Genomic DNA, 17,992 nt, shown 5'->3' with positions numbered 1-17,992 from the left:
AGGAGCGGAGGCGTTGGTACGTGTTGAAGTGACTGAGATTGTGCTTGCGTATCTGATCCTGGAAGTCTGTACTGATCGAGGGACGGAAAGGGTGGCACGACTCAATCGAAGGAGTGACATGATGGTGTTTTTTTTTTGTGGGTAAGATGTGGAGTGAGAGTTATGAGAGAAGTGAGGAATAGGATAAGGGTGTGATAACCAGGTAGGAGAGTAGGTGATAGGGTTCAATTGGACCAAAGATGGGTGAGGGACTAAGGAAATCCGGGAAATTCCGAATGTGGCGGGTTGATCTCGGCAAATAGCATCGCAAGGTTTATGCATTGTGTGCATCGTGTAAAGAGTGAGTAAGTACCATGGCACCACTAAATAGTTAAGTTTGACCAAGCACAGCAGCATGAAAGCAACAAATTTGCATGGCAGCTTATAGGATATGCAGTATGACTTTGATATAGAGGTGGACATCATATGAGCTGTAAAACTATCTTTTTGCTTGTCCCTCTTGGATAGCTTTGATCATTCTTCCACCCAACTTTGTGGCATCTTCAAATCGAGGTGCAAAGAAAGCTGCGATCAGTACTTGGGCACGTATTCGCAAGCGATGACGATATGAGAAGAAGGGAAGCAAGGTAAACTCATGATGAATCACGAAGGATAGTTATACTCACAAGAAGTCTCCTCAAACCTCCTCTGGTACAAATCGAAATTCCCAAAACTGACACATTCACTCCACCCTCTCGCAGCAATGACAAATTCCAAATCATCCGGACGATAATGTCTGTCCGACAAACCCGCGTCGATAGCAGCTTGTAATCTCTCTTTTGATCTGAATAAATACTCAGCGACCCCTGCCAAGATCAGCTCTTTCGCTTCACCATCAACGATAAGAAGACGGACCGATCCATAACATGAATACCGGTGTACCTGCCACTTCTAAATGTTCGAATGGTCTGATACCTAACTTATTCCAACAATCCACCATTGCCAACAAGCTCAAATGACTATTAGGATGTCCCTTTTGTCCATCTTCTAACGCTCGACCTAGGGTAAATTGATCTAATATATCTTCACTCAATAGAATAGGTTGTCGACCTGAAACATCACCTTCTTGATCTCTTTTCCAACCGAATACACCTTCCCTAGCTTCCCAAACACGTGAAGAAAGCTCTTCCGAACGAGCTTCCACCATGAGCTTGAAAAGGTCTGAAGTTGATAATGCGTATTGTTTGATTTGCACCTGAGCCGATGGGTTGAGAAGGGCGAGTCCGGCGTAAACATGCCATTTGGCAGAGTAGATACGAAGCATGATGTTGACTTTGACAACTTCTATACCTGATACGTAACGTGTTGTTTCCCAAGGATAGGATATCGAATGATGCCATGCTGTACCCATACTGACTGTCAGCTCTTTTCTGGTACCGAAAGCTAGCTGATCATTCAGGACGGAAATGATCTGCTCTCGAGCGTCGTCCACAGCGATTATGTATGCCTCACCGCGAAGGCACTGGGAGGGGGGGTTGGAGGTAGATTGAAGAATTTGCCCACCTGAGAAATGCGGCATGAGTCACAGCTTGTGTATTCGCAGTAACCAAATCATGTTCCTCATAGCTCAAATGAACATAACGACTCTTGAAGCTTTTGAAAATATTTTCGACTAGTCGAACTTTTTCCTCAGGTCCTCGGTGATGTATGATGATCTGAGATTAGCTATGGACTTCATTATCATATAGATCTCCCCTCCCTCTGATTTTCGGCTAACAGTATGTGATTCGCTCGCTTGCGAAAATCGTGTGAGGGAAGATGTCACTGTAGTCTGGGATGAGGCAACAGTGAGCAGGGCAAGTGTTTGATGAAGAGGGAAGGAGAAAAAGGAGTAACAAACATACCAACGGTTGTCCCTCAGTAGTGACACTAGGTCCATGTAAACTATGTACCGAAACAATATCAACATCCTCCGGTAAATACTGCTCAAAAGCTTCTTTTTCAGGAGCTTTGACACTGGTTTGACCAGCAACGGTAGCTCCAAATTTCGTACTGGGACCGTATTCCTTGACGACGGCTGAGATAGCTGCAGCTTCTACAGAGTAAATGATGAGGTCGGAAAGACGAGATACAGCGTGACCATCAGAAAGAGGGGTTATACCTGTTCCTATTTCTCAGCATGTGACCTCATAGGAATCATTTGCCTGAATGATTATTGAAGGACTCACCTTCCAATTCTATTTGAAGCTCCGAGAATCTGTCGGGTTTATCACATACGTATATCCTAGTTATCAGTTGAATCGTCAGAGGACAAGCTCATAACAGTATCACATTCCTGTCTCGTGGGTCATGACTAATTTAATATGATAGATGAGACAGGGAAGGATGAGTTGCAGAAAGACCACTGAGATGGGAGGGATAATGATTTATGAGAAATAGAGAGCACTTACGTCTTGATACCTCCAGCTTTCAACCTTTTAGCGTACATCTTTCCCATCTATATATCAGCTTCATTATTCTGATAACGTGACTAGGGCAGTTTCTCAAGATTTTGTCGGAACGCAGATGGAGATGGCATGACATGTTGCATGTTGCATGTTGCATGCTGCAGTCTCCTCGGAGAGTCATGCTGAAGGACAGACCGAGGTAGAATTTTTTGAGGCAGGAAATCCGAACTCACATCACCCATACCGATGATACCCACTATGGGCTGATCTTGTCCCATCTTACTTGAAGAGGCGACTGGGGTCATACTTGATCGATGTCGGTAGCAGAAGGATTGTAGAGCGGTAAAGTGAAGGGAGGAAATCACTGGTCACTGATGTGCGTGCCTGAACTTGCATCCGAAATATTCAACTCGAAACTTAGTCGACAGTCAACTAGTGTCCAGGATGGCTGTCACTGTCCCATCCGTTTGTAAGGTCCAATAGGGCAGAGTAGGTAGCGCGACAGCGACTAACAGCCAGACAACAGCTGAACTGCTCATCCATGATGGATCCGTGGAATGAAAGTAAGTCACTGATCACCGAAAAAAGAACAAGCGGATCAGAGAATGTATTGCATTCATAAGTATCGAAACGCACCGCGATTGACAAATAGAGTAGTATATACAAACGCCAATGTCCTAAAGATACCTTCAAAGTTTCGTTTCCATTCAATACCATGCTTCCCGCAGTCTGTCGCCTTGTCCCACTCACAGTAAAGTGATCAGAGCACGATAGCTGCTCCAGCGCCGAGTGCGAGCAAGGCAGCACCAAAGGCAAGAGGTCCGTTCAATGAAGCGACGGAGGCGGCTCCGTTAAGTGGGCCGGTACTAGAGGCAGAGGCCTGTATCTTAGTATATAAACATGATGAGATTGTGAGACTCACAGAGGGAGAAGATACCGCCGAAGAAGCCTTGCTGGTCGCAGCGGAGGTGGCAGAACCGCCGGAAGTGGCAGCGATACCCGTGGCGGACCCAGCGCCGATGGTCACGCCAGAAGCGGCGGAGGTGAAGGACAATTGGTCCGAGGTGAGCGAGGCAAGACCGCCTGAAGCAGTGTCAGAGCCAGTACTGTGTGTCAGAAGCAGCTACGAGGGGTTGGTGTGATTGCCCGGACTACTGGGGTCGATCAAGCTCTGAGGAGAAGAGAAAGAAAGCGAGTGTCATGATCCGACAGATGTCTGAACGAGATGAAGAGCGAGGCGATTTTCTCATAGCGGGAAACCCCAAGAAGATTGGGGGGGGGGAGGAGAGTGGATGGAGTAGAAGACACTCACGCGGACGCAGGTGCACTCGATAGAGTTGCAGTAGCAGAGACAGTCTGACCAGCTGCAGCACAAGCTTGCTCGAGCTGATCCAAAGCTGCCTGCAACTGACTATAATCATCCGATGTCACCCCATCCGTGTTGGCCAACACGCAGTTGAAGCATCCAACGAAACCATTGAAGTTATCCGATTGACACACTTTAAGACAACCTGTGGTGTCGCCGGTGGAACACGCGTTATAGATGGTCAACGCGCTGGTGCACGTGTCTGAGCATGTGGATGGAACAGAGGAAGAGTCGATCTGACGTGCAGTGACGAGACGGGGTACGAGGGGGTTGGCTGGGTGTCAGTGGCCAGCCACAGGTGACCACTGTAATCCTATGCGCTGTATCTAGCCAAAGATGACAATGTGGGATGGATGATCGACGCAGATCAATATGTTATTCGGTTATGTTTACAACCGTCGGATCGTAACATCATTCAAGTAACCGTCGAGAAGTGGTTGAGAGAGAGGACATCGATGTATGTGAGATGAGAGGTGGTGCATATGATGAATCTTCAGAACTCACCAGTAGCTACCCCCAAAAAGCCAAGAAGAATAAGAGATTGAGCAAGCATGATGACAAGTTTTTTCTTCACACGTATCGATACCTTTTACCCCTGTCAGCTTATACGTTCGTCACCTCTCATTGAAGATCTAATTCAAGGGCCGAAGAAAGCTTTTTACTCACAGTTCAACCGTTGGAAATACCACACAAAGGGACGTGTTAAAGGTGAAAGAATCAGAGAAAAGAAAAAGTAAAGTGATTCCTTCAAAGTCAAGGGGTTATATACCTCACGGATCACGGTCCGTACATTTTTGCGTCCGTCTTGGCCCTTGACCGGAAGAGGTTTGTCGTTTGTCATTTCGGATGTCGGAACATTTTTGCGATATACAGGGCGATCAAGACAAAGTACCTTTTTCGTTGTTTACCTTTGTACGCATCACTCAATCACACAAATTTCCTTCTGGCCCTAGCCCTCTTCTGGCCAATATGGACGGGTTGGGGGAACGGTTCTGAAGGGGACTTTGAAAACGGGGCATTTGGCATGGATCGTCTATAGTGTACCTCAAAGGTCATAGCTTGCATCGTACAATACCGTCAAAGCTCTCGTGAACAAATGCATTGTGCTTTTCCACTCGTCAAGACCTCAAGACGGGAAGAACGTGAGCATGTAGGAACAACCCCAGAATTGTTAAATTGTTCTTTGACCCCAAAAGGGTTTAGCGTTATTCAAGTGCCAAGCCACGTAGCCACGAGCCACTTTGGCGCTATGATCGGAGATGACACGGCGTTTTGCAATTTCATTGAGATCTCATGTCCTGAGCGGTGATTTACCGAGGCCAACGGTGAGCACCGTACAGGAAGCAGGTGAGAGAGTGGGCCGACTAGCAACGTGAAAAGCAGCTTGAAGTATATATACCCTTGTTTGCGTGTGTGCTTCCTGACCCTTCACTATGTAGTCATAAAGACGCCTGAAGCCTGAGAGAGATCGAGACAACCTATGACGTGTTGCGTGTTGTTAGAATGCTCCGCACAGCTGACCCGCATGGAGAAAGGCGGATCTTGCCGCTTCCCTTCAACCGCCACAAACGATCCCCGGCTCACTCCGATGAAATAACCGGCTGTACCAAATGCTTTCGCTCCTCCATCTCTCCTTCTCTCTCTTCTCGAGCGCTACCGGTGAAATGCAGTCCCTATTTGGGGGTGCAGACTGCTCTACCTCCTCCAACCCTCTCAAACAAGCTGTCCAAAGACAAGCTGTCGATCAAAGTCTGTTCAAAGTGAGTTTCCTCCCGTGTGCTTCTCTTCTCGCGCTGACGTTCATAGGATCGATTGGCAGTTGTTCCAAGTGGATCAGCCCGACCTCTCGTATCATTTCCTGCGACTCAACCAGGCCAACCAGGCCAAGCTCACAAATCCCAACAAGGCCGTCCATTCGACCTTCAACATCTATCCGATGCACTCGGTCACTCATCGTCTCCAACACACATAGGATATTCACCGGATTGGGAAGCCAAATGGAATACTGCTTCACCGCGACTAGGCAGCCCTCTCGTGCATCCATTACCCCACACTTCTCCTTCTATCGAGAGACACAACGTACAAACAGCAGACTGGGCGTCATCCTTCGATCCTAATATCATCAAGGGCAAAGGGAAAGCGCCAGCAGTCGCACAATCATGGCATCCACAGCCTTCAATCGGATATCAACCTCGCATGGTGCAACCTTTTCAAACCTTCCAACCCGCCTACAACCCTCATATGATCCAGTCTCTCCCTACACAAGTATACGATGTCAAGAATGATCAACGTGAGATGGAAGCTGCCTTTGAGAGAGCATTGGCCGATGCCCGAGCAAATGATCAGAGAAAAACTCAGGTAGCCCCTCCAGAGGAAGAGTTCAGAGAAGCCAAAGGTGATTTCGAAGCAGTATGGGAGAGCTTGCGTCCCGAAGCTGAAAGACTTAATCAGCTCGCACAATGGGAAAATGAGTTTTCTCAGGTGAGTCTGCTATCGCAAGCTGTATTTCTCCAGACTGAAATGCAGTTTACGCATGACGAGGATGACTTATTCGACGTTCTGAACGACAGCTTGAACAGGGCAGATATTGGGCAGTCCACTCTGGATGATCAAATGTCGTTACGAGAGCCAGTCGAACCAATCGTCGAAACTGACAGGATGGCTCAAGCTAAGCCATACGTCTTTGGTGAGTGGAGAGACTCGGTTGATCTGAGAAAGCTGACCCCTAGCTGACCCCAATCCTTATGCTCGTATGCCCACCAGACAAGCACGTAAGAGAGCAGAAGAGATTCTGGAAAGGGGAGGATCCTTGACGGAAGCCATACTTCTGCTAGAGCACGCGCTGCAGGATTATGTCGATCCGGATCCTGCGCAGGCGGAGTTGTGGACAATGCTTGGACTGGCGCACGCCATGGACGAGAGAGAGGACAAAGCGATGAGTGCGTATGAGATGGGAAGAAAGGAGTTGGATAAGAACACCTCGGTGGCCCGGTCTGTTGCGGGCAAGTTGCTCACAGTATGTCATCTCGACTCTGCAGACGCCGCCCTGGTTTTCTCTGCCCTTCACTCTTGTGCCCTCCCCCCTATCTCCTCCTTCTAACATCCCACTTTGCGTGTTGTCTTCGTTGGCCACGTGAGTAGCTTTGATGCTTCAGTGGTGCGCGTTGTCCAATTATACAGGATTTTATGACTGAATCGCAGAATCTCGCCATTTCATACGTCAACGAAGAACTCGACTTGCCTGCTCTTCGAGCCCTTCATGCTCATCTCCTCCAATTCTCCCAGGCTATCGCCGGCCCCACACCCACTCAAAAAGAATTGCAAGACTCGCAAGATCCTTGGGCACCATATCAACGAGTTCTCAATTCTTATCTTTCCCTCGCGCAGACGCAATACGCTCAGCATGGTGAAGTCGACCCAGATGTGCAGGTGGGATTGGGAGTGATGTATTATATGACGAACGATTATGAGGAAGCGAGGTTGTGTTGGGTGGAGAAGTTGAACCGTCAGCCGGATGTGAGTGCACCTACATCAGTCCCATCTTCATCACCGTTTTCCTCATCCGTAGCGTTTCCCCACATTGTTTTGATATCTTCTGCCATACCATCGTCGTCGATGTGTTCCGTTCCGTCTATTCTCACTGCCCAAGATGTCTTATTCGACATCAGTGTGTGGAGTAAAACACATAATCATTGCGCAAGAGCCCTGCTGATAACAAGGACTACCTCATGTGGAATCGTCTAGGAGCGACGTTGGCCAATTCTGGTAAATCTGAAGAAGCCGTCAACGCGTATCGTCGTGCTTTGGAATTAAGACCGACATTTACTAGAGCCATCTTCAATCTCGGAATAGCCTGTGGGTGTGGTCTCATCTTTTACTCCCCTCGTCCCCATACCCTCAATCTCCGGTCCCGGATGATAAGTCTCTCCCGTTCTTGTGCATGAAAAGACATATCACTGTATTTCACATTCCATCTCCATCGAGCTTCTTGTTTAAAGCACCAAGCTGATTGACAGGTGTCAACATTGGAGTATATAGAGAAGCCGCAGAGCACTGTGAGTGAATATTGCTCTGAGATATGCATAGCTGATTTCAGTTTTGTATGCTCTGTCAACCCATCCGCCGGACGGGAAGGGCGATTCGACGACCATTTGGACGGCGTTGAGACAGGCTTTGGTGAATCTGGACATGGGACAATTGGCAGAGCAAGCCAGACCAGGTACTGATTTGAAGATTTTCAAAGAAGCAGGATTTGAATTCTGATGGTCACTTCATGCTGAGGTTGTAGTTCATTCCATCAGAAGACGAGATGGGCAATGAGGATTACGTATAGTCTAAAGAGTGGAGTGCAACTCGTACAGTGAACGATCAGATGGGTCAGATGTATAGTGAGATATGTAGCAAGATATGTGTTGTATGCATCTGTGCAGATCAGATCACCATTGATTGGAGCAATCTGACAGGTCACTCCCCCCATGATCACTGTGAAGAGGGATGGTATATATATACACGACTTTTGTTGCTTTGCATCTAAATGGATGAATCGAAATGACCAGCTTGAAAGGCCGTTCGCGAAGTAGAAGAAGTGACATGGAAAGGAATGAGAAAGGCTTCATGCTCTTTTAGGAGATCTGAGAGGAATCAACCCATATTCTTTCAATACCTCCTCTGTGGAGGTCGAAGGACTTTTGAACACTGGATCTTGTCCCGTACCAGTTTTAGGAAACGCGATAACGTCTCGAATAGAGTTTGTCCCTGCTAAAATGGCGACGAGACGGTCGAAACCTTTCATCAGCCTCTTCATCTGTGCGAAGCGCAATTGAATCAATGGGTTGATATTGAGGATTATGAGTAATGACAGGTCGTAGTTATACACATCCATCATGATCGTTCATAAAAACGGGAAAGAGAAGGATGAAGGGGTGATATATATATGTTAATGAATGGGGAAGGAGAAAAACGGCTATATTGACATGTGGGAGGAGATGTGATTGGAGTTTATAAAAGGAGAAGGGAGAAGAACATACCCAGAGCTATCCCGCCATGCGGAGGAGCACCAAATTTAAGAGCTTGAAGTAAATGAGAAAATCTTGAGATTTCATCTTGGTTCAACTTTTAATCGTCAGTCCTCTGTTACCACCGAAGGGATGTATGAACACTGATGGTTTTTTATGATACCGACTGAATACCTCACAAAGCCGACTGTACACCTTACCAAAGCCGATTGTACACCTCAAAATGTCGAATAAACATCTCACAAAATCGATAGAACGACAAGAAACAATAGGATTGATTGCGACAATTATGTAGGAGGGACAGCGGAGGAAGAGAGCGTGTAGGATAAAATCAATTTGGACATGAAAGAAGTTGAGGGATGATTCAATGGTTTGAGCGGGGGAACAAAAAGTTGGACTCACTTTCAAAACCTCTCTCAAAACGTATTCCTGTAAATACGAATCATGTATCCTAACACTACCTCCACCAATCTCTTGACCATTCAAAACTAAATCGTAATGTTGTCCCCTGACTTTATCCACTTTGCCCGCTTTGAGATCCGAAAGATCTTCGAATAATGGGGCGGTGAATGGATGATGGGTGCTACTCCATCTTCCTTTAGAAAGATGAAGTTTATCTTCGTCTGCATGTGTGAATAAAGGGAATTGTGTGATCCATAGGAAATGGGGAGTGGATGGGAGTGTGATGATCCCTATGAGTCAATCATTACCCTATCTCCTATTGAGCGTCATGTTAGAATGTCCAATACAAGAGATTGAAGTTTCGAGGATGGATTTTGACGTCGGAATGAGATACAATTGATGATTACACCGGGTTTTAAATAGATATAGAGGGCCGATGCCAGGGAGGAGATAAAGAACCAACCTTTCGAAACTAACATGTCCATTATAGTCACTCGTAATCTGCCAAGTTGCGTCCAACCTCCCTTCAGATCAGCGCCGGCCACATAAGGTAAATCACCATATCGAGGTTGAGATTACAGAAGAAGATAGGAATTGGTAGGGGTGATCAGAAGGTAACTGAGAATGATAGAGAGAGCAGTCATACCTCTGGTATTTTCTTCCTCTGAGCTAGCCAGATGATATCCCCTACCCCCACTCCTCCCGGTAAACTCGGGTCCAATCGAAGGTTCAGCCTCTGGGTCAAAGGTGACTCTTTATGCCACGTGAAAAGATTGGCATTTGATATCTTCACATGATCGATCTATGTGTCAGCCTGAAACCTCACTCATTCAAATCGTGAACAGAGAACTCGGGGCTGTAGGGAGAACGCTGTGAAGATCTGACTCACAAAACTGTTGGTTCCGACCAAAGACGCGATGTCCAGCGATTCGGCTTGCTGTGCAGGTGTGATCATCCATTCCACTGTGTACTGACTTTCGTCCAGAAGTATACGATCGATATCGCCATCCGAGAGAGTGGGGTAATACCCTAGAGGTAGCGTCTGTTGTGAGAAAGTAGGATAGTGGGTTTGGGGAGAAAGGACGTACATACATTTCAAACCTCGTATCCGGTTTATCTGAGCCATACTGATATGTCAGTCGCATTCATAGGAATCATATCTATGACCATCACCTAAAAACTGGTGAGGATCGGCTGATTGACGTGGCAGATGGGTAAAATGGATCGAAAAATGGATCACAAACCACATCCATGGCAACGTCATAAGGCATGACCCTAAACCAACCTTCCAATTCCTCACCTTTTACTTCCTTCCAGATCCGTTTCACTAAACCTTCTACCACATCCCGTACTTCCTGCCCACCCATACCCCAAGTACTTCGTGTCTCTCCTTCCACATACATCTGTCCTCCGTTCACAAAAGCCATTTCTAAATCAACCTGCGTGAATTCCGGTTGTCGATCTTTCCGTCCGTCTTCATCTCGGAAACAGCGCGCGATTTGGAAGTATCGATCAATGGCTCCGGAAGCCATCAATAGTTGTTTGGGTTGTTGAGGAGATTGCTGTAGGGCGTAGAATGTGGGGTCTCCGGTGGGTGACGGATTACGAGTAGGGACGAGGAATTCCCGTGCGCCTTCAGGGGAAGATTGGAGTAGAATTGGGGTGTCGACTTCTGTGAAGCCTGATCATTAGTGATTGAACTCCCGGATAGAAGGATATTTACCTAGGTCATGCAAATAAGACCTGATGATATGCGAAACACGACTCCGAAGTTTGAGATTGTTGGAGAGTTCGGGTCTTCGAAGATCGAGGTATCGATATTGAGCTCGTAAATCTTCGTTGGCCTAGACTCATCAGATACTCAAATTATACTCAGATTGTGGGTTGACCCAAGGAGTCAGACAAGGCGACAGTGCTTATAACGTGCGAGAAGATAGTCTCGGGGTTTGTGAAGCGAGAAGAGATGACTAGGGAAGTAGAGAGATCTGGATCAGAGGGAGGATGCGTTTATGTGCCACTCACTATCTCCCCTCTACTGGGATAAAAAGGGAGTTCCTCAGCAGGATTAAGTACAATCACCGCTAACACCTCCACCTCGACATCAACAACCTCTCTCCTCTCACTCATCTCTGCTTTCCCTTTGGCCTTTCGAGGTTTGACCTTCCCGTGAATTTGAATGACACTTTCCAGAGGGAGGTCCATGAGGATTTTGGAAACCTCAGATTGGCGCGAGACAAGCTGCACTGAGGCTGTCGAATCCCGGAGAGTAAAAAAGTGAAGGTTCTCAGATGCTCGTCTATATATCAGTACATTTCGTCTTTCCTAAATGCTTTGCCACACGATCAAAGACAGCGCAATTCCGACTGGCAAAGAACTTGGTCATCGGTCGAAGAAGAGGACGTGTGGCTGTACAAAGGGATGGGGAGCTATCCAGGAGTGAGGTTGAAGAACGACAAATGAACTATGGAAAGATATAACATACCTCTGAGAGAAAAGCCAACCACCCAAGACCACATCCGTATCCACCATGCCCAAATTCAGCTCGGAGCAAGAATGCGTGATGCGACTTCTCGGGCCTAGAGATTAACACCGACCTCTCATTATGTTCAACTACATGTAAGCACTCACCATGATGTGCTCGTAGACCCGAAGGAGAGCTATAAGGCTTTATGGTAGTAGAATGAGTCGACTCGTATCGTCGTCCTGGTGTCAGAGGAGAGACAGAAGGCAGGGAAGGGAAGTATGGTCGTCGGGGGCGTGTGCAGGTGGTGAGTGATCTCAAGCGGGTAGATATACCTGACCGCATGATCTTTATCTACATCTGGGGATTGAAGGAGGCTCAGAAGTATCGATCTTGTTTTGGTAACACTGCACTAACTGCGATGTCGAAGAGTGACCTCCACACTTTCAACTTTCGACTTTTCATGCGGCTAGTGGTTACGGAGATTGGATCCATCTCCGGCTGCAGACCCGGGTTCACCCTCATCGCCCAAGCGATTGAGCAGAGTAGGCCTACTTACTTACTACTAGTTCGTATATGAGTACATAGCTAGTCATTGAATATTTGTATCTTACGACCACTACTCTTCGAGTACTGTGTCCCTCTCATTACGATTGACTGACCCAAATCCCCCAGATTCCTTGGGATGTCATTCCGTCAAACAATCCTGAACCATTCCCTACCTCTCATCCCTAAACATTCCTTCACTCGATCCACACTTTCTTACTCTTTATCCGCATTACCAACTTCTCACCCATCTTATCGTCCTCCACTCGAAGATAGTGTAATCGATACTATCTTTGGTCCTGGTCATATAGCTTGTAAAGCTTTGGTAGATACATGGGAAGAAGAAGGTTTGAAGAGATTGACTATTGTTGAAAGTGGTTCTGAAGAGAAATTAGAGGATATTCTGAAAAGACAGTTGAAGTATTCTTCTGAAGTTGGGGAACATTTAGTAGAAGTGAGTTTCTCCTACTATTCCTTACTTCTCCCTATACCACTTGGAAGATCTAGTTTCCTCAACAACGTACGAACGTCCTCTGCTGTGATTTTGAAGACGATGTCTTGAGTGCTGTATGATGTACGATATACGTTTGGGTCGATGATCGGACTTACTTATGGAATGTATGATCTTCCTCAGCTGCCCAAATCCTCCCATTATGCTTCCTCACATCCTCTGCCCCCTTTCCCCTCCCCCCACCCCCAAATCGATCGAGGGCCAGCAATTCCAGCGATGCGAATTCCCCGAGAAGCCGAAAGATCGAGAAGTGGACCAAACTGATTTTTCCAGGCATACGCCCTTTTCTCAACTCCCCAATGGACACCTTCCCTTCCTATTCCTATTCAAACTCTTACCTCTCTTCTCCCCTCTATCAACTTTCCTTCGCCTTATAACCCACCTCGTACCTCCACGCAGCAAAACGGTTTAGATACATACGACAATATCAAGTCCACCTATCCAAACCCTCTTTCAAAACTACAAAACAATCTCGATTCCAACCGTTCCAACCCTCTTTCAGAACTACAAGATAATCACCGATCCGACCGGTCTGACCCTCTTTCAGATCTACAAAACAAAATCGGCTCAAACCTTCTTTTCCCAATCATCTACCCATTAGGTGTTTTAGGTTATTTATGGCGAATCTCCGATTCTGCTTTATCAAAATCCCAAGGATCCTCCTTGAAGAAAACATCCACTGGGGATATATTAGGAGCTGGAATTAGTTGGTATCTTTCCAGAATCGGATTAAGTTTAGTTTATCTTTCTGCTGGTGAGTCTCCATCCTTACTTCTTGACCTCTTCTTCCTCATTGAACTCCTTCTTTATCCACATGAGATATATATTCAGTGGAGTGCAACCGAGTAGAGAAAGCTTAGATTAGAATCCAAATTACTCCAACCTTACCCCGCTCAACAAACTCCCAACCCTTATCTCCCAGCGGCTCTAGACACTCTGGAGAAGAATATGAAATCCTATGCCGACTTTCAAGGGATGATAGATAATAGCGAGACTGTTGTAGGTGACATGATTGGATTTGCAGAGTATGTCACTAGAAGTTGGAAAGGTATTATACGTAGTCGTGGATTGTAGAAATCACTCAATGCATATCGTATCTCATTACATAATGCTTTGAACGTCTCAAACCGGTCCTTGGTGATCCACTCCTTGTAAGAAGTTGAAGCACGCACTCCTTGTGGGTGACATGACCTCGAACACGAGGAGAAAGTGGGGTTCAAGCAAGCTCCTGGGCATACTGAGCTTTGTCGCTCAACTCGGGATGAGACTCGAGGAAGATGTCATAACGTGGGTGAAGGTCTGAACGTGAGACTTTGACACCTGATGTAGGAGGGAGAACGTACCGTCAGTCTGATCACAAACTCGTTTGGAAGGATGATCCTCTGCAAGTTTTTCGAGGGCATAAAATTCGTCGTCAGAAAGCTGCACCGCTGTGACGTTAGCTCAATCACACCTCTTGGTAAGCAAAGCAGGAAGACCGATGTTGGTCTCAAGAAGCAATGATGTGAAGACAAGAGTTGATCTTGCGACTCACTCTTCAAATTCGCTTCAATCCTCTCCGGTGTGACAGACTTAGGCAACGGACAGATGCCCCTCATGAGGAGCCAGGAAATGAGCACAGCGGCACCTTGACAATCGTGTTTCTGGGCGATCTCAACTACGGTTGGGTTCTCACGCAGGGCCTTTCCGGCGGTAGACCCCAAAGGGGAGTAAGCTTCGGGAAGAATGTCATTCTTTTTGAGCCATTCGACGAGTTCAGGTTGGGGGCATTGGAGGGAGAGTTCGACCTGGTCTGAAGATATCAACAGATGCACTCTCACTCACGGCCGCTTATATGAGACGATCGAGAAGGGGCAGGATCAGATATCACTCACTGACGACAGGCTTGATCTTTGCAGTCTCCAGCAATTTCTTGATGCGATAAATGTTAAAGTTGGAGACACCGATAGACTTGGTCAGCCCGGCCTGCTGGAGCTATGTCCCATCAGCGCCTGAGACGCTTGGAGATAAATAACCTACACGTTCCATTTCCGCCCAAGTCTCAGAGACGTCATCGGCGATAGCTACATCGATGACGATTTTGTCATTGTGCTTACGGACATGAGACATCTGGGGGAGTTCACCATCGGGAGCATCGGTTTCAAAGTTGATCTGCAAGTCAGCGATGGCAGCTCAGAACCATGAGGGAGATGATGGAAAGGGAGGCACGGGTCGATGAAGATGGCTTTTCACTCACGTTCCAATGCATCAGCCATAGATCGAGATAGTCGGTACCAAGCTTTTTGAGCGTATCACGAAGCGCCATTTCAGGGTGTGGTTTCTTGTGGTGGAGTTCGTACAGTTTGGAAGTGATGAAGATTTCCTCGCGGGGTACTCCGGAAGCGCGAATGCCTTCGCCAACTTCACCTTCGTTGCCGTACCCCCATGCGCAGCTGTGAGTCAGAATGGTCCGATCGAGTCTCCATGCTGATGGAAACAGCTTCGATAAGAGGATTGTTAGGGCGAGAAGACATAAGCGGTCGGACTTTAAATGACTATTCAAGGTGCGACAGCAGCAAGATACAACTCACTCGATATGACGATAACCACACTGTGTCTTAGCGATTGTGATCTGATCAAGAAACCAAAGCTCACCTTCAATGCGGCCTCTACAGCCTTTGCGACTTCCCCAGGTCTTCTATCAGCTCTGACGGTCTTTTTATGGCAGGTGACTCACGGGGATTGCCACTACGCCCGAGATTCGGGATGAGCGAAGGTATTCATCGTCGGGGAGATCACCGTGAGGGGGGATTGTCAGTCGTCGATAATTGGTAATGGCAAGAAAGTGTGATGGTAGAAGAGGAAGAAGCAGAAGAAGCGTTAGTCTATAACCTGTTGATGTAGTGATGGTACTTACAGTTCCTAATCCGATAGCAGGGACTTTCACCCCGTTGCTGAGTGTGAAACTGTGAGGAATTGGTTGAGGTTTGGTAATGACTTTGGTCATGACTGTTATGAATCGTAGTGGTCTTTGAGTGAATGGATGAAAGTAAAGTGTAGTGGTAGAATATAGGGTGTCAATGATGAGTTAAGAGATGGAAAGATGGAGGGATGAAACGATGAAGAGATGGAATGTAAGACGAGATTGTGAAAGGGTCTAGACTTAGTTTTCCATTCGATGACGTGGGACCAATTCCAAAGGAACGGGGCCTCCACTTTCGTTCCTTTCTTCAAGCCCCTATCTTCCGCAATCCTCGGCGCATTGCACAGGGCCGATCAAAACATGCCATGTCCACGTACCACGTGGCGCACGAGACTAAGTACTGTCTGCAAATCTTGTCGTCATTCCTTTTCTTCGACTCTGTTCTGGATCTTTTCAAATGCTTCCCGATTTTCGATGACACATGACACATGCGACGACGTGTCGCATGGCCACGGTACTTGTACGTACCATGGTACTGTACAGCACGATCGATCAAGGAGACGACGCAAGAAACCTAGTGCCTGTCGATCCAAAAGATGAAACGCGCACCTTACGCGTTACCTTCTTGAGACGAAACGACTCTACGTGCGTTCAAAATGATACGAACCAACCCCACCACTATTTGTCACTCCCGCACTCACGACATTCGATCATGTTCACTCTCCATCCGCTTCGGGCTCATGATGTCACTACCAACGAATGTATGCTTGTGTAAATCTTCATCTTTGCCATTTTTCATCTCTTCATCTCTCACTCTCACAACCCTTTCCAACCTTCCCACAACCTCTCCTCCACTCTGACTGATACTGAGAAGTGTTTGACAGGTGTGACCATGAAACTATCCCTGTTAATATGCACTTTTGGTGCCCTGACTCGAGCAGCAACGACGCCAACTGCGGATCTATCAATCTTTGGTAATGCATTCGTGAGTCCCCCTCCATATTACCATCTCATCAACTTCTCAACCACACCCCACATAACTACACGCACAACAGATGAGGATTTGAGCTCTATGCTAATGTTTAGTTGTCTGTGACCAGCTCGAACACCTACGGCACACCAAACTCTCTTTTACCTTTCTTCAAATCAACAGGTGTATGTTTGTTTCTTCTCTCATCAAACCATCTTCAGTGATCCTTATCAAAGAGAGAAGCTGAGTTGTAGATCGTGACTAATTCAGGAACATTTTCGAATTTCTCTTTAACCATTTGTCAAGATTCTTTCGGTGAGTCATCTCATATCCCATATACTCTCAAGAGAAAAGATGGTGCGTGACTTAAAAAAATAGCACATCCATTATTATGCCATCAAATGTCAAGTTATCTTGGAGCGGTATACGTTTCTTATCTTGAAAAAGAAACACCAGGTCAATTGATTTCTCAATTGGGTGGTAAGTCTTTATCCCATACTTATCCCAAGATACCTTACCAACTATCATCATCGCGTTTTTCTAAACTTCGTATGTTGTCAAAAAAAGAAGCCGAGGAGAAAGAAGAAGGGGAAGAAGAGGGAGAAGAAGAAGAAGAAGAAGAGGGGGGAGAAGGAGAAGTGGGAGAAGGAGAAGTGGGAGAAGAAGAAGAAGACGGGGAATCGAAATTGATTATCAGCTTTAAGAACAACTCAACTGGATAGATTAATCAGAACCATCTGTCCTTCTTCCTCTCAAACACCAGGATGTTCTGTATTGGTATCACAATGGAAATTGATCAAATCTTCACCTCGTCCCACTCGCCCGGTTAGTCTTCGTTCTCAACACTTCATACGTATTCTTTCATTCACGTCCAATCCTGGAAAATTACCGAGTTTTTCATCACTACATCACACACTTCCTCACCCCAATTCTCCCTGAGAATTTCTTGTACTAGTACGATACAGTAGAGTACCCGTAGGGTATAACACTAAGAAAGAGAAATGTCAATGACTAAATATTAGACCGATACACTCCTCTCTAGCGGTATCATCAACCTCATCGATTCCGCCCTATCTCTCACTTCCACTTCTTTACTCGCCCCCTTAGGTATAAGAGAAATGTCTTCTTTCCCACGTTCCATGAAGACTTTAGAATATGGAAATCGACCTCGACGAGAGATAATCTTCAATCCTAGACTTAGACGGTTTTGATATCCTTCCTTTCCCTTGGTTTCCCACTGGGTAGTAATGCTTCTGCCACCGTTGATCGGATACGAAGGTATTTCAAGTCTCACCCCTTGTTCGTGTACTTTCGAAGAGGAAAGGACAGTTATATAATCGGAATGTTGTATCACTCGACCACTTGTATTGAGTGGTAAAGTAACACAAACAGA

General features: G+C 46.5%; 8 protein-coding genes across 8 annotated transcripts in view; 3 read left to right on the top strand and 5 right to left on the bottom strand.

Moving 5' to 3' along the window:
* Positions 1-120, bottom strand: part of TREMEDRAFT_74318 (uncharacterized protein) — a gene marked incomplete at its 5' end in the record, with an annotated part of 1,506 nt that extends 1,386 nt beyond the window's left edge. The window contains one exon of the mRNA XM_007006193.1: positions 21-120. Within this exon, the coding sequence (XP_007006255.1) occupies positions 21-120 (100 nt within the window). The remainder of the gene's footprint in view (positions 1-20) is intronic.
* Positions 121-478: 358 nt separating this feature from the next.
* TREMEDRAFT_44851 (uncharacterized protein) lies at positions 479-2,704 on the bottom strand (the record flags this gene model as incomplete). The annotated part of the gene is made up of 8 exons (XM_007006006.1): positions 479-564; positions 666-845; positions 895-1,391; positions 1,543-1,694; positions 1,884-2,146; positions 2,208-2,263; positions 2,430-2,476; positions 2,660-2,704. The coding sequence occupies 8 exons, from the start codon at positions 2,702-2,704 to the stop codon at positions 479-481; spliced, it is 1,326 nt and encodes a 441-aa protein (XP_007006068.1).
* Positions 2,705-3,020: 316 nt separating this feature from the next.
* Positions 3,021-4,511, bottom strand: TREMEDRAFT_57355 (uncharacterized protein). The gene is made up of 5 exons (XM_007006040.1): positions 4,459-4,511; positions 4,297-4,378; positions 3,739-4,066; positions 3,349-3,532; positions 3,021-3,306 (listed from the first exon to the last, which is right to left on the bottom strand). Exons 2-5 carry the CDS (start codon positions 4,343-4,345, stop codon positions 3,187-3,189), a joined length of 681 nt encoding a protein of 226 aa, XP_007006102.1. The 5' UTR covers positions 4,346-4,378; positions 4,459-4,511; the 3' UTR covers positions 3,021-3,186.
* An 891-nt stretch (positions 4,512-5,402) lies between these two features.
* On the top strand, positions 5,403-8,228 carry TREMEDRAFT_74315 (uncharacterized protein; the record flags this gene model as incomplete). The annotated part of the gene is made up of 8 exons (XM_007006192.1): positions 5,403-5,552; positions 5,599-6,273; positions 6,319-6,478; positions 6,522-6,808; positions 6,994-7,308; positions 7,512-7,647; positions 7,809-7,847; positions 7,889-8,228. 8 exons carry the CDS (start codon positions 5,403-5,405, stop codon positions 8,053-8,055), a joined length of 1,929 nt encoding a protein of 642 aa, XP_007006254.1. The 3' UTR covers positions 8,056-8,228.
* Positions 8,229-8,404: 176 nt separating this feature from the next.
* Positions 8,405-11,786, bottom strand: TREMEDRAFT_32705 (uncharacterized protein; the record flags this gene model as incomplete). The annotated part of the gene is made up of 11 exons (XM_007005920.1): positions 8,405-8,577; positions 8,820-8,904; positions 9,210-9,499; positions 9,673-9,733; positions 9,856-10,011; positions 10,099-10,251; positions 10,298-10,336; positions 10,454-10,890; positions 10,933-11,053; positions 11,232-11,505; positions 11,692-11,786. Coding segments are annotated over 11 exons (1,884 nt in total), but the record flags the coding sequence as incomplete, so codon positions are not given.
* Positions 11,787-12,267: 481 nt separating this feature from the next.
* Positions 12,268-13,830, top strand: TREMEDRAFT_39972 (uncharacterized protein). The gene is made up of 3 exons (XM_007005970.1): positions 12,268-12,670; positions 13,001-13,481; positions 13,593-13,830. Exons 1-3 carry the CDS (start codon positions 12,356-12,358, stop codon positions 13,799-13,801), a joined length of 1,005 nt encoding a protein of 334 aa, XP_007006032.1. The 5' UTR covers positions 12,268-12,355; the 3' UTR covers positions 13,802-13,830.
* TREMEDRAFT_44848 (uncharacterized protein) lies at positions 13,801-15,799 on the bottom strand. The gene is made up of 10 exons (XM_007006005.1): positions 15,624-15,799; positions 15,444-15,454; positions 15,362-15,401; positions 15,298-15,317; positions 14,964-15,159; positions 14,747-14,878; positions 14,602-14,701; positions 14,262-14,519; positions 14,071-14,157; positions 13,801-14,026 (listed from the first exon to the last, which is right to left on the bottom strand). Exons 1-10 carry the CDS (start codon positions 15,711-15,713, stop codon positions 13,944-13,946), a joined length of 1,017 nt encoding a protein of 338 aa, XP_007006067.1. The 5' UTR covers positions 15,714-15,799; the 3' UTR covers positions 13,801-13,943.
* A 722-nt stretch (positions 15,800-16,521) lies between these two features.
* On the top strand, positions 16,522-17,810 carry TREMEDRAFT_63713 (uncharacterized protein; the record flags this gene model as incomplete). The annotated part of the gene is made up of 6 exons (XM_007006063.1): positions 16,522-16,614; positions 16,716-16,784; positions 16,854-16,914; positions 16,978-17,079; positions 17,297-17,424; positions 17,622-17,810. 6 exons carry the CDS (start codon positions 16,522-16,524, stop codon positions 17,808-17,810), a joined length of 642 nt encoding a protein of 213 aa, XP_007006125.1.
* Positions 17,811-17,992: the final 182 nt, after the last annotated feature.

Source organism: Tremella mesenterica (genome assembly GCF_000271645.1).
Source record: "Tremella mesenterica DSM 1558 unplaced genomic scaffold TREMEscaffold_9, whole genome shotgun sequence".
NCBI classification, from domain to species: domain Eukaryota; kingdom Fungi; phylum Basidiomycota; class Tremellomycetes; order Tremellales; family Tremellaceae; genus Tremella; species Tremella mesenterica.
This window is presented reverse-complemented; position numbering and strand designations above follow the sequence as displayed.